The sequence below is a fragment of the Anas acuta genome, chromosome 1 (genome assembly GCF_963932015.1).
Source record: "Anas acuta chromosome 1, bAnaAcu1.1, whole genome shotgun sequence".
In the NCBI taxonomy this organism is placed as follows: Eukaryota; Metazoa; Chordata; class Aves; order Anseriformes; family Anatidae; genus Anas; species Anas acuta.
Window position 1 is genome coordinate 54983619 of NC_088979.1, and position 14218 is coordinate 54997836.

General features: G+C 47.1%; 1 protein-coding gene across 6 annotated transcripts in view; it reads left to right on the forward strand.

Annotated features, from left to right (window-relative positions):
* Positions 1–14218, forward strand: part of CLYBL (citramalyl-CoA lyase) — a 152866-nt gene that overhangs the window by 18261 nt on the left and 120387 nt on the right. For 5 of the 6 annotated variants that reach the window (XM_068677709.1, XM_068677692.1, XM_068677716.1 and 2 more), the window contains one exon: positions 6961–7080. The exons of the other annotated variant lie outside the window; for it this stretch is intronic. In XM_068677709.1, the coding sequence (XP_068533810.1) occupies positions 7010–7080 (71 nt within the window). In that variant the 5' untranslated portion in view covers positions 6961–7009. Of the gene's footprint in view, positions 1–6960; positions 7081–14218 lie in introns of those variants that run through there. 6 annotated transcript variants of the gene reach the window in all.

The window sequence follows — 14218 nt, forward strand, 5'->3', positions numbered from 1 at the left end:
AAAACCAAACCAAACCAAAACAGAAGCTTTGAGCACGCAAGTCATTTTCACCTGCACTCTTTTACTTTTGTATGTCCAAGTAATTTTAATTCTGTGCCAAATATAAATTCCTAGAGTCCCACAGAGCATCGGAGCTGCAGCTCCACTCGAGGAACGCTAGAAATACTTGGAAGATGCAGGGAGCCAGCTAAGCCTGGACCAGGAGTAATACTGCAAAAATATCATGCCTTAAATCACAGGCTTTTCTTATATTTAGGAACCTTACTTTGGGTTTCAGGAAAGTGCTTGAGATTCAGAGCTCTTAGTCCTTTATTACAGTCACGTATTTAAGCTCTTACTTCCAAAAGCATTTGGGGCTTTTGGAAGCATTTGGGGGCTTTTGGAAGCATTTGGGTAGTGCGTGGTGCTACCGGCATCTTCTGGGTTGCTGCAGCAGGTGGGAGCCTTGTCCTCACAGCGGAAGAGATGGGGAACAGCTTTGTCCTGTCCTCACTGCCTTGTTCCAGCCCCATTATCCCCCAAGGGCTTCTCGTTACCCTCTGTTTTGGGGGAGTGTTTACAAGAAACCCCCCTGTAGCTCCCTCGAGGGGCTGGGATGCTGCGTGGCCTAGTCTGAACAAGGGCTGTGAGGGGGAGCAGCACGGCAAAACATCTAGATTTGTACCATCGTAGATGAAACAAATCTTCCCTGCCTGTGTTGCACTGCAGCTTTGCAGAGTTTTTGAACTTGGCTAAATTTGGGTGACTTCAATGAGCATGGCAGAGACATAATACAAAAGTCTCACGGTCTTCTCTGCTAAGTTTAAAGAAATGTGAAGAGGAACATCCTTAAAGGCCCTGGTAGTTTTAGTCTGGAGGAGAGCCTTGCTCTCTGAAATCACCTCGTACTACTGAACGCTCCCAGGACTTCAGCCTGAAGCAGACCTGGAACGCAGGCATCCCCCTCCGGTGCTCGGGTGCAGATCGAACCAAATGTGAAGGTTTGAGGGTTTTGTTAACAAAAAGACCAACGTTGCTAATGCAGACCCCCTGCTATTGGAACACCAGAAGTGTTGGACTAACAAATTAGCACAGAGGAAATCTGCAATTGCAAAAAAACTCAGGTCTCATGATTCTAGCAATTGTTTACATCTTTCTACGGCAAAAAAAAAAAAGGCTGTTTAATCATGTTACATTACAACCTTGTGTTCAGCTAGTGGGCGCGCACATTATTGTCGTTGTGAAGATGAGTTGTCACTTCTCTGATCGGGGTTGCTCGCACAACAAAGAGGCATTAAAGCTTTCTGTTTGAAATAGAATAAATGGAGTCATTCCTTCTGGTGCTAGGCTGCGCAACAGTTTCCTTGGACGAGCCCTAAAGTTTAGCCTTCACTAATTGGTTCTGAAATGAAAATTAATCAGTGCAAGGGAAGGGAATTCACGGCTGAATTCTAAATACAGAGGAAGTGCACAAAACCGTGGTTGGGCAATGCAGAAGCATGGCACGGGGGCGCGATGCGTGGCTCCCACCTGCTAGCTGGAAGTGCCGTCCCGAAACGGCTCTGTGCTCTAGCTCTTGTGGGTAGCTGGAGGAAGGTCGTAGATGTGCATTTTGGAACCAGCTGTGCTGGTTGACAGTGGCACTGCTCCCGTCTCACTGCCGCTCCAGGAGAGGCGATTGCTCCTAGAGGCCTGCCTCGGAGAAGCTCGATAGGCGCTAATGGGGCTCATTTTGCCTGGAACAGGGCTGGGGGCACTCGTGCAACCCCTTCCCACCGGCAGGGCTGCGGAGACGATTGCATCTGGCTGCTGGGTGATCCCCAGCACCCCAGGTTGGTACCAGCACAGGTTGCGTTCAGAAGAGGACATCTGCCTGCAGCCTGAAATCACCGGGAGCAGCGCGTGTCCTGCTGGCACAGGCGTCACGGCTGCTGCTCAGCGCAGCTCCCTAGAAGGCATTTCATGTTCCTGTGCTCCCTCGCTAAACTACAAAGGCTTTCTTCCCACACTGGTACTCAGTCAATGGCAACAGATGCCTAATCATTTTAGTAAAAGTGTTGTGTTCTTTTAATTTTTTTATATTTTTATCTTCTCTGTGAAGAGTAAATTCCTCCACTGCTTGATGGGCTACATCTCTACTAAGCTTCTGCTCAGGTTAATATAGAGCTGGTTGCAAGAGGTAAAGGCAAATATCCAGAGTTTTGGGAAACGATACTTTTTCACACTTGATATTTCTCGTTTAAAGACAAATGAACAATGCTTTATTTTGTTTTGCTTCCATTCCTCACTTTCTCTTCCTCCTTTGTTTTTGCTTTTGCAAAAATAGGGACAGTAAAATGAAAACCGTAGACCAGGCTATGCCATATTCCCCGCCTTCCAATTTTGACTGGAATAATGAAATGTCAAGGCTTTGACTATGGTTTGTTTATTCACTGTTTAATACAAAAAATCAGCCAGCTCTAGTGAGTGCCATCTTCGCAGTGCTCTTTGTGGTTGCTTGTGAGCAGCAGCAGTAAGTCACGGCGACACTCTGTAGCTGCAGAACGAAGGCTTGCGTCTTGCTGGTTTGCAGAGGTCGTGTGAGAACACGGTGCTGAACCGTGCCCTGTGCCATTGCTGGTGTTGCCCGCTTATGCTGTTTCTCTAAGGAGCAAACGCGTGAGGATGCGGGGCGGCCTGCAGGAGGACGAGGCCTCGCCTTGCCAGGCCCTTGCCCTGCGGGCCCGGCTCCGTGCCGGCCGCCAGGTGGCAGCGCTGCCCCGGCGGAGCAGGCAGGGCCCGGGGTGGCCCTGTCAACGCGGCCCTGGCCGCCTGGTCAACCCGCCCCCCGGCCGCCTAGTCAACCCGGCCCGGCCTGCGCGGCGGGCCCTACCGGGCTGCTGACCCTCTGTGTGGTCGGCGTCCTGCCCAGCGCCTCGCCCTGCCCCTGCTTTGGCCCTCTCGGGCACAGTGGGTCTTCTGCCAGGCACACGAGGCGGGTGGCATTTGGTATAGCCGCCTCAGTTACTTCGCTTTTAAAGAGCCTCGAAACACGGGCGAGACACCCACAGATTGCGGTTGTATAACTAGCAGTGACCAGCTTCGGTGCCTCCACCACCATACCTGCACTTTTGCAGCCAGCTGTGAAAACATGAATGCACGGACTGTCTGCTGTCTGCCTGATGAGGAGAGAAACAGGGAGACAAAATGTAAAACAACGCTGTCTAAAAGCTGCCGGCCTAAGCATGCTGTAAATTGAACCAGAGCCATTTACTCCAAAGGAATTACACCAGTTTGTTACAGCAGAGAATGGGAGTGGAGAATTTGCAGCGTGGCAGTGTCCACATACCATTCAGGAAACGTGTGTTTTGTGCTGTAAAGGAAGGAAGAAACGAGTCTGTTTCAGCCCTCGTCTCCGTGAAATGATGGCTTGTTGTCTGATGCAGCTCCGCTTTTGCTTCTTGGTGAGATGTTCAGAGCATACATGCAAGGGTGATTCATCTCTGCACTTCTCAGTTGAGATAACGGCAGCGCAGACCCTACTGCTAAGGTTAACCTGTACGTTGCATAAGGACAACAGATGGAAATTCTGGTTTAGAGCCACTGAAAAAAATAAAAACATGTTCCAAAGGGAAAAGGATCTTGTATTTCTGTGTTTGAACCTTTGATCTTCATTCACATCTGAAGGGAAGAGTAGACCTTTTGCTGAAGACACATGGTTTTGCATCTGTGAAAACACAGCTGTATATAGCAAAACAAAACTGGCGAAACACAATGGTTTTGCTGTGTCAGTTTAGCTGTTAGCGTTAAAATTCTTTAGAAATACTATTTTCTGAAGAGCCTTTCAGAAGCTTGCTCTCTTTACACTGTTGTTTGTTGAGATTTTATTCTGTGGGCTTTAAAGTTCATCAGTGATCAAGAGACATCTGCTACCTACATATTTAAAGTGAACTCCTGGGAAAGTCTGGCACTCCGTCAGCAGTCCTATTTTAACAGTTTTCTAAAAAACATGAATGAAAGCATCAAAATGTACAGGCAAATCCACGCTGGCAGAATAACCTTAAAAAACAGACAATTCAGGGAAAAAATAATCCCTGTCATTAGTGCTCTCTAATGTAACTCTTCGTGGTGTGTGTGTAATACACAGCTATTTCATAACAAGACGCTGTCTTTCCCAAGTTGTCCCAAAGCACCGCCTGAAAGCAAGAGGCCGCTGTCTGGTGCCTCTGGCCACATCGCTTAGCACCTGAGCAGGATGGCAGACTGGCTCCCAGGTGCCTGCCTGCTGTCCCCTGCCTCCCAGCGTATGCAGCCACACATCCATCGCCGTCCCAGCAGCGTCTCCAGACAGCTCTGCTGGCTCGTGTCGTGCTCCAGCACCTACCCGTCCGCCAGCAGCACGGCGACTCGCTCAGGTGGGTCAGGAGTCCTGCTGGGGCATCCTTTTTACATGAACAGGTTTATTACCAAAGAAGAGGAGAGGAGATGGAAACAAGGAGGGCTCAATGTGCAAACCTCAGAAGGCAAATGCAAAATTGTTTCTTTGAACGTCACTGGGTAACCAACTCCTTTTTGGGCAGGGAAGGAACCACACTCTGTTTTGTAATTCCTGACATTGGCATGACAGTGCTTTGCTCTTCAAATTTATTTGTTCTGGAGCCTTACAATACATTTTCAAATGTGTTTAGGTTCCTAAACATGCAGCTGGTACTTAATTGGATTTTCAAAAGAGCATAAGCAGGTTAGACATCCCAGCATCCACTGAAATTGGAGGGATTTAGGTACCTATCTTGCTCTTGAAAATCCTGCCAGGTGCCTGTCTGTATCTTCAGTTGCCCTGGAAAATCTGGTCCCCATCCATCGCCGTGATCCCTGCTCTCACATAAATATTTGTCTCCCGTCTCTGCCTCCTGCACTCTGGCCTGCATTGATGCCGGAGCCTCCTCCTTTGTAGTTCCTAACTCCAGGGACATCCCTCTTCTTTCTGTCTACCAAACTGGCTCTTCATCTGTTCAAAGGCTCGGTCGAGCAGCTCTGAGCCTGCCCATATTTTTCAAATTAGTTTCCCTCTCTACTGTTTTTTAATTCTGTCTTTGTCTTGTTTTGACTCTGTAAAGCATCTGGGGATAGGAGACCGTACCAACAGGTACGCACGTGAATGCGAGGAGGGCACCGTGTTACGTGCCTTTGTGTGGCTGTACGTGTCTCTGGGCTGAATGTGAGGCAATAGGGAATTAATTTCATGATCAGCCCGCCTCTGTCGGTATGATGGATCGGGGAAGTGATCGATGGGTTTTGTATTTAAAGCATGGGAACCCAGAGTCAGAAAATTAATATTTTTTAATTCCTGGCTCGCCCGCCGGTGGGGGTGTCTTGCCCGGCCCCCTTGTACAAGCAGGTCTCCATCTGTAAAATGGATCCCCGCATCTCCGTTTGCACGCGTGTGGAGCACGGGTAATTAATTAGAGCTCGTGCAGCCCTTTGAAATCCTCTGACAGAAGGTGCTAGAAGGTGCTGCGGGCTGGCCCGGGGCTGGGCAGCCTCAGGAACCCATGGGGTGAGGGCACGGACGGGGAAAGCTGCTCCCCAATTCCTCCGCCAGGAATATTTTCCCGTTTTCTTCGGGGGAAAACAAATTGGGAAGGGAGTTATCGGTGCGCGCACCTCCCTCGCCGCGCATCGCCTCCTCGTTTCCCCAGCAGCAGCAACAGCTTCATTAGCGGGCTGACAAAAAAAAAAAAGGAAGGAAAAAAAAAAAAACACAGAGCGTTGAAATATTAATAACAGCCCCGGTCCGGAGGGACAGCATCTTGCAGCCCTCCCTCACGCGGGACGTCGCCTCACGGCAGCCACCACCAGCGGGGAACGGGGTGACGGATGAGACCCAGAGCCTGAGGGGACCACGGCCTCCCCACAGGCCCCATCCCGCACCCTGACGGCCCCAAAGCCTCTGCTGGCCCCAAAACCCCTGCTGCCAGTCCCCCTGCCTGTCCCTGCCCGTGTCCCTGGTGTCCCTGCCCGTCCCTGCCCGCCGGCGGGTGTCGCTGCCGCCCGCCGCTGGGCTCGGCGGGGCCTGGGGGCGTCGCGCTTGGGATCGGGCTGTGGGGGCTCCTCGCCGCGGGGAGGGGACAGCGGGTTTATTTGGGGTGGGTTTGGGTTCCTTTGGGTTGGGTTCGATGGGTTTGGGTTGGTTGTGTTGTGGTTTTTTTTCCACGCGGCGGGAGGAGAAGCCCCCGGACTGGCGCCGTGGGGCGAGGGCGGCGATCCCCTCACGATCGAAATGCCGCCGGTAAAAGGGGAAAAAGCAGGATTTGTGTTTTATTTTTTCTTCTTCTTTTCCCCGTTTTTACTGTCATTGTATGCACGTAGGTGTCTTCGTGCTGTCCGCCGTGAAGAAATAGATATTTACGTTTGGCTGGATGGCGTTTGGCCGAGTATCATCAGTGAACATCAGCGGCAGGATTACGTCCCTGGCTATGAGTGGATTTATTCTCTTTAAAAACACACTTTAAAAACACACTTTAAAAACACACACTTCAACCACTTCTCTTGAGAAGTTTCCTGAGTGGGTCACCAGCTCGGTGCCTTCCCCACTCAGGACCATTTGCCCCCTAGGGTCGTGATTTCTCACCGATCTTTTCCTTAAGAAAAAAAAAAAGATAAATACTTTTCAACATCTTCCAATGTTATGGGCTGTCCGTCCCCGTTTTGTCCTTTTGCGATGTATTCGCAGTAATTTGCAACTTTTGAAAGCCACTCATTGTTTCTCTGAACTTATTGAAATGCACAGATATGTTAAATAGGAAAAAAACAACAACAACAACCAAAAAACACCCAATGACTTCTGTTTCACTGCATATGCAAAGGGAGTGCGGCTTGACTCTTCCCTCGGCATTCGTTAGTCACATCCTGTTGTCCATTGTTTTGCTGTTTGTGGTGCGAATCCAATTTATTTAATGGTAAAGAGCCAGATTTTGCTTTTTTTTTTTTTTTTTTTTCCAGCGATGGTGAGATGATCTGAGAAAGCACACTGGAAACAGCAATAGCAGAGATGCCGATGTGCAGCCACCGTGTATTGCTGCACGAGCCGCTCGTAAGGGACGAGGCTCTCCAGACAGCTAGGTAGCATCTAGTTTTTGGTTGCATTTAATTTGGGACATCCTCAAGCACACCAGCTGCTCCCAGATGCTTTGCAAGTGAATATGTGGAGCAAACTTTGCCGTCCTTCACGCAGGGGGCTGCACGCACAGCGCTTTGCTCCTTTTCGCAAGCCTTAGGAGGTGGTCCGCTGGCTGCTTTAGGTTGCCTGTTTCTTTAAAATCCTCTCCAAAATCCTCAGGAAAAGCTGTTTATAGCAACAGGCCTATTTCCAATGCCAAGAAGGAGCATGGGGGGGGGGACACGCCGTTTTCAAATTGTGAGATTTTTAGGGAAACAGAAACAAATCGGGTCCTTGTGAAAGGTGTGAGCTGCCTAAATGGAGGAACTGTACCAGCTTCGAAAGCGCCACAGTTCCAAAATGATTTTATTAAAAAAGGACATCGAAGACCAAATTTATGATGTTGTTATGGCAACAGAAATAGTTGGGTTGTGATGTGTGTATCCAGAGCGTAAGATTGTAAGAAAGCAGCAAAATAAGCACTGTGTTGTAGTTGGAAAAACAAACTGAGCAGTGCTAGCCACATATTCCACTTTTCTCATGCACTGCCTGCAATTAGTACAGCAGTCCCCGTTCTCGTATGTCCAGTGCTGACGATGGTGCTATAATGAAGGTGTGAGTAAGGCACTGCAATATTTATTGCCCTTCTACACAACCTGAGGTTTAAGTTTGTGGTTTTTGCCATTGCCACAGTGATGTTTCGCACTGTTTTGTATTTACTCCTTTTTTGGAACCTGTAACTTCTTTGCTGCGTGGACACGTGCTCAGATCCCTTTTTGTCTCTGAACTCTCCACCTTCCCTCCTGCAGGACTGTCAGCAGCAAAAATAGCTGAATGTGCTCCTCTTAACTCTTTGCAATGGTAAAATTTCGCTGCTGCTTTCAGTTCGGTCATTAAACTGCAGACTGTAGTCCCAACCCGCGCTGTTTTAGAAAGAGCAGAAATATTTGGTAGCGTGCGCGGGGCTGTACTGTAACACGCTTCGGGAACCTTTTGTCCCACATCTGAACTGGATGAATTTGCCAAGTCTCAAATTTCAGGGGCAAGGCAGTACATTTGTAAGTTGGTGTTTTTGTTATTCTGGAAAAGTTATTTGACTTGCAGGCTTTCTTAACTTACCTTTAATAAAAAGGAGATGGAGTGTGACATTAAGCAATTTTACAGCATTAGCAGCTTTTGGCTGTAAACAAAGACAAACGAATCGTGATTACTTTCAGTCTCAGAAGTTTGCTGTCATTTGTTCATAAACTGTGGACTTGATCCTACAGGACGTTATTCAAGCAAAACACGGCTTGAAGCCTCTGACAATTGTGCCTGAGTAAGTACTCCGGGATGAGAGCCTCTGCCTGGTGAAAAATACACGGACTTGCTATCTAGCGTGAAATATTTCCTGAAGTTGCACACTTCATCGTAGCACTTTTGATTCTCTTTGGGATAGCCTTGCTAAGACGATGGTCAGGATGTGAAGGCTGGAGAGAAGAAGGGAATTCGAGGTTTTGGAGTGAAGCTAGTTTTTGTCATTGCTTTTTTTTTTTTCTTTTTTTTTCTACTAACCCTCCTCCTTAACACAAACCAAGGCAAAAGAGCTTTTCTCAAAGCATCTGATTTTAATTTGATGTAATTTTTTTAGAGGTTCCTGAAAAATTAAAGCATATTCCCCCAACGTTTTGAGCTTCAATTTTCAGTATTTTACAATGTAAAATTACTTGACATTATTTAATTGGATGTGAGGGTGTAATACAGGAATTTCCGTTATGTGATGGATTAATTGTTTTCCTAATACTTTAAAGGCTGGGATCCAAACATTTTTCCATTCTATTGCGAAATTAACTGCAATAAATCTGTCAGACCCAATTATTCATTTAAAACATTCCTCACTGATTAAATCTGCACATTTGCCGGTGCGTGTGCACGGGGGCGAGCGGGCGAGAGGGAGAGGTGTGCGGCGGGGGGGCGGCTGCACTTCGCTTCCTCCTAAAAGTGGCGGGCAGGGCTGGAAACGAGCACTTTCAGGTTGAACCTGGAAAATGTCATTCTCCAGACAGTGCCGTGTGAGGAATTCAGCAGGCGTCCGTCCGTCCATCCGTCGGGCAGCCGCTCTGTCCGTCCCTCTCCTGGGTGCCAGCTCTGAGCAGGCAGAGGCGTAGCGCGAAGGTGTTGGATGCCGTTCGACTCGATCGTGTTTTGCTTCTGCCGTGTGGCTGTGGTTTTGTGTTCTTGTTGTGTTTTGTTTTTTTGTTTTTTTTTTAATAGTTTGTTGATGTTTTCAAAGTCTGGAAACAAAGTCAGATGTGTTAACAGTCTTATTAACAATGTTAAAATGGAATTAACAGCTTGTGGATACCTCGGGAGCACAATAGCATGTCAGCCTACCCTGCCCCCTTATAAATCGTGTCCCGCTGTCTTTCTTTTGTTTCGGGCCCAATCAGCAAACCAAAGTTTTGTCGAGGCAGAAGGGCAGCCCGGGCGTTTGTGCGGGGCCGCTGCGGCGGGCTGGCCGGCCGGCCCGAGGGGAGGGCGACCCCAAAGCGGCAAGAAGGGCTCCGCTGACCTGCCGGGCTCCCTGACCTCTGCCTCACTGTTTTGGCGGTTTAAAAGGCTTTTCCTATGTTGTAGTTTACTTTTATGGGCCTTTCAGTGGCACCACAAAAGCTTTTGTTTACTTAAGATGTATTTCTGGTCAGGTTTCTCTTCATCTTCATCCCGCCGGTGGCTGTGCTGCTTCTGGGAAGGTTCGCCTCCGCAACGACGTCGTGGTGAATTTTACACAGCTACCGTCAGCCAGATCACTGCAGCCAGGTTTTGATATCTCCGAAATTATTTGCCCCTGAGAGGGGAAGTTAGCACCAGCACGTGCTGCTCTTTAATGTGATTTCACCGTAATGGGGTCCCGTGCAAAGGGAAGGCTTTTATTTCATGTTCTCGTCTCCCAAGTTCACTTCTTGCAGCCTTGCTGAAATCTTTAGAAACGTCACCCATCACATCTCAGTGTTAAATGTAAAAGGAACATTTAATGAGGTCTGATTTTTTTCATGTGGCTAGAGTAACCCTGGGTTAATTTGCATATAAAATTTATGTGAAATGGGAAGCATTCCCCATAAGAAAAACATTTATGTGCTTTGCTTTAGCTATGCTAATTGTGCTTTTACTCCTTTCATCCAACAGTCTCAAAGTATTTACAATTCCTCCTAGAGCTGCATAACACCACGAGGCAGGCAGGCATTTCATCCCCGTTTGTAAGTCAAAAAACTGCAAGTCCCAGGCAGGCTGCAGTTTGCCCAAGGACTGTAAAACAGTGGCAAGCCAAGGATGGCGAAAGGAGTGAGTCCCTTTCCTAGACGGTGCTCAAGCCACCGCATCGGATTTGTTGAGGTGACACACAGGGAAAGCACAAAACAAATTCTTCCTGGGCATTGATGCGATCGGTAGCAGTGCTGCATTCAGGAAGCTAATTTTTACCTGCCGCCAGTGCCGTGAAATTGGGGTAGATATTGAGTGAAACTGAGTGATGCCGCAAGGTGTGCAGGAAGGTGTTTGTGGGGTGGGAGGCAGGAGCACGTGGATGAAAGGACAGCGCCTCCGGTGCCCAAACCTGCCTCCCGCATGCCTTCAGCATCTCTCAGACATGTGGGAGCCCCTGGGAGCTCCCCACCACCACAGCATCCCACCCTGCTCTGCCTGTGCCCAGCCAGCAGCAGAAATTGGGGGGGACAGGGTGCCCCAAGAGCACCTGATGGGGGGCACCACCTGCTGGAGGAGACCCACCTGCCTCCCCCAGCGCTCAGAAATGGGCAGCTTTTGCTGCTTGCTGAACAGCTTTCATTCCACTGCACTTTTTTATTCACTGACATTTGTTCTCATCTTCCACTCATTTGCATTCGGGGTCATCTGTAGACTTAGTTCCCGTGTTTTATTAGTCTTCAGAAATACGTCTCAATAACCACTAGTTATTGTTTTTAAACTTCAGTTTACACAGCTATTCTGAAAACCTAGAAGATAATATTCCAAATGCATAATAAAATAATATAAAAAAAAAGAAGTGCAGGCTAATCAAGGAGGCCTGCAGGCCATTTGGCTTCCTTCTGGTGACCACTGAGCACTGCTTGCCCTTACTGCAGTGACAGAAGTTGGAAACATTTCACCTTTCTGAGGATCACGTCCTGAAGAAGGTCTGCAGTGAGTAGGATTAGGTTGAAAATATTATTTTCTCACCCAACAGATACAAAAGCCCTCTTGAAGGGAAACTGTGCCGGTTTTACAACTATAAACTCAATATCTAGTCTGCATTTCTTAATAATGAAAGAAGCAGGCTGATAAAGACTAAATTATAGAGGGATCAACGGTGTGTTAGTTATAGTACAGCTCATTTTACTGTGTTGTGAAAATGTTGTGCTTAATAGGCTATCCAGTAATTTTCCGCAATTCAGCTTGTTTTAAAAGCTTTGTGCCTATTTTTACAGTGCGGAGTTTTTACACCACTGAGAAATCCTATGCATAAAAAGAGATATTTTCATCTTACTTTAAAGTCCATGAAAGTGAGGAACAAAGAAAAATTGTTAAGTAGGTGCTGTTTTATTTATAGATAAAAAATGAAATGCCCGGTGTGGGGAAGCGCGTTCATCTTTATGCAACATCTGCTGAGAGAATGAAGAGATCTTTAGCCTAATCGCTACGGATTTCATAAATAGGTGTAGCTCTTGCTAAGAAAATATATTTTTGTTGGTGGAAATACCTCCATAAGGAGGGCAGAGCGGTAGGCAGTCCTCACCAGCTTTGCTTCGCATGGCCCCAGAGCCCAACCATTGGAGGTGCTGAGACCTTCCCAGGCCAGCATCTGGCCCAAAGGTGGTTTGATGTTGTACACACTCGCTCTAACACATGAGTTTTCCAGGTTCCTGCACCTCTACTGTGATTGCCATCATTACACAGAGTCCACATCCCTGCTAAACCCCTACTGAAAGAATCTTTAAGAATAATCATCTTTTCCCCCTTTTTTTCCCTTATCATTTATAACATGCAAGGAAAATCCTGTGTAAGATTTATATTTCATGGAAAACAGCACAGTCCACTTACTTTAACCAATGGCAGTTTTGTATGTGGAGCTATCTGGATGCTCATCAAATGCATCTTCTCGGTGAGCTCTCAATAATATGTGCAAGAGCTACGTGACTTTTCTGAAGGGAAAGCCCCTCAAACTATACAAGATTTAAAAAAGGTGAATATAGGCAGGCTTGGAGACACCGGTTTAAAAGCAATTGTAAGTGAGAGATTATATAAATGTTATGAACACAGAAAAAATGTATACACATTTGATACAGTCAATGCAAAGAATTGCCTTCACCTGCAGGAGAAGCAAGTGCATGGCTTTGGGGCAGGACGGGAGAGCAGGGGACTTGGACAGGAGCTGAGCTGTGGTCTTCTGCTTCTTGAGGTGAGCTGCACACAGAGCAGGGGAGGGCGAGGATTTTTTACTAACATGCTGAGGGCAAAGGATGGAAAATCCATCTTTCCATAGAGCAAAACAAGGCACCTTGACCTGCAAAGCACCATCCTGAAGGGGCATTAGGTCATTTCAGGCATCCTCTGCACAACCAGGGTGCTCAAACCTGCTGCCCGCCTGAGGTGTGGGTGGGCTGTGGGAGATCTAGGGACTTGGCCAGCTTATTCCTGAGGTTCACCCCTAAACTTAACACTCACCTGGCTGACCTTTTCAGAGGCCTTAGATGTGTTGATATGCCACTTGGCATTCATCTTGGAAGATTTATTTATTCACCTATTCTGTGCCAAACAAGTGTTACCGAAGATATCCTGAGGGTTAACTAGTTGCAGGTGACTTTTTTTATGACAGACTTCTGACCTCGGAGGGAGGCAAAGCGAGGAGTCTGGGTGGAGGTCTGTGCAAACACAAGGAGACTGACCTTCATCCCTGGCGCAGGTGAGTGGTGGTTTGGGGAAGGAGACTGTGGGTGCCAGAAAGGGGTTTGGACTTCCCCAAATCAGACCAGGCAGGTGAGGAGTCCTATCACATCAATTCTATACTAACACTGTATTTTATGAATGCACACTCTTACTAGGAAATGCCATCTAAAGGTGTTCTATCTATATAGATGTATCTATATAAATTTATTATTTTTTTTTTCCATAGGAGCATAATGCAGTAATAATCTATGTAACCGAGAAAGACACAAGAAGTGTTTTGAAGATGTAGCACATTTAATTACGTATGCTTTCCCGTGGCAAGTCGATTTTTAAATTGGGAAACTTGGGAAAACCTTGCAAATGAGGATGCGGGTTTATTTATTTATTTGTTTCGTTTCAGCTGAGACAGATGGGATTCTCGGATCATGCACTGTTAAGCCTTCCTTTGGAATTCGCGCCACTGTGACCACAGAGCCCAGATGGTGCTTAAATCTGTCATTTTTTAACAACCCTACTTTCTTAATTTTATATCCAAACACATTGAGCATTCTAAGTGATTAATTACTGTCCAGATATGTCTGTGCTGCCGCAATTTACTCACACGTGCCAAAGATCATTTCGTTTGGAGAAGTTAGATTGGTGAGGGCTAAGCAGGCGCTGAGAGACTCCCCAGCAGATACCTTGTAGTGGAGGTGTCCGTGCAGAGCAGCCTGTGCCTTCCTTCTCTGACTGCAGAGGATTAGCAAAAGTTTCTCTCTGTAAAACAGAATTGTGGTGCACACCGATACTGTAAAGCTTCTGCGCAGGATTTGCACTATTGCCCTGTAAGTTTCAGTCTCACCAAATCTTCCGTTTACTGGGAGTAACAGCAAGGGAGGTTTTTGATGCCTGACAGTGGCAACGTTTTCATTTAAAAATTTTACATCTGGACTTTAGCAGCATGTCCAAGATTGTAATGGCCAGCTATTTAGGAAGAGAAAACTGATGGGTTTTCTTCAAGAAGCAGAGCTTGTCCCAGAGGTTTCAGGAAAGAAATGATTAAATTACTATACTTAGATTCAGATGTTTCTCTGGTGATTGCTTTTCAATTTTTATTTTCAAGTGATCGTTCCTCTCAAAGAGTTTAAATATAATTATTATTTTGCCTAGAGAAGCTGTGGATGCCCCATCCCTGGAGGTGTT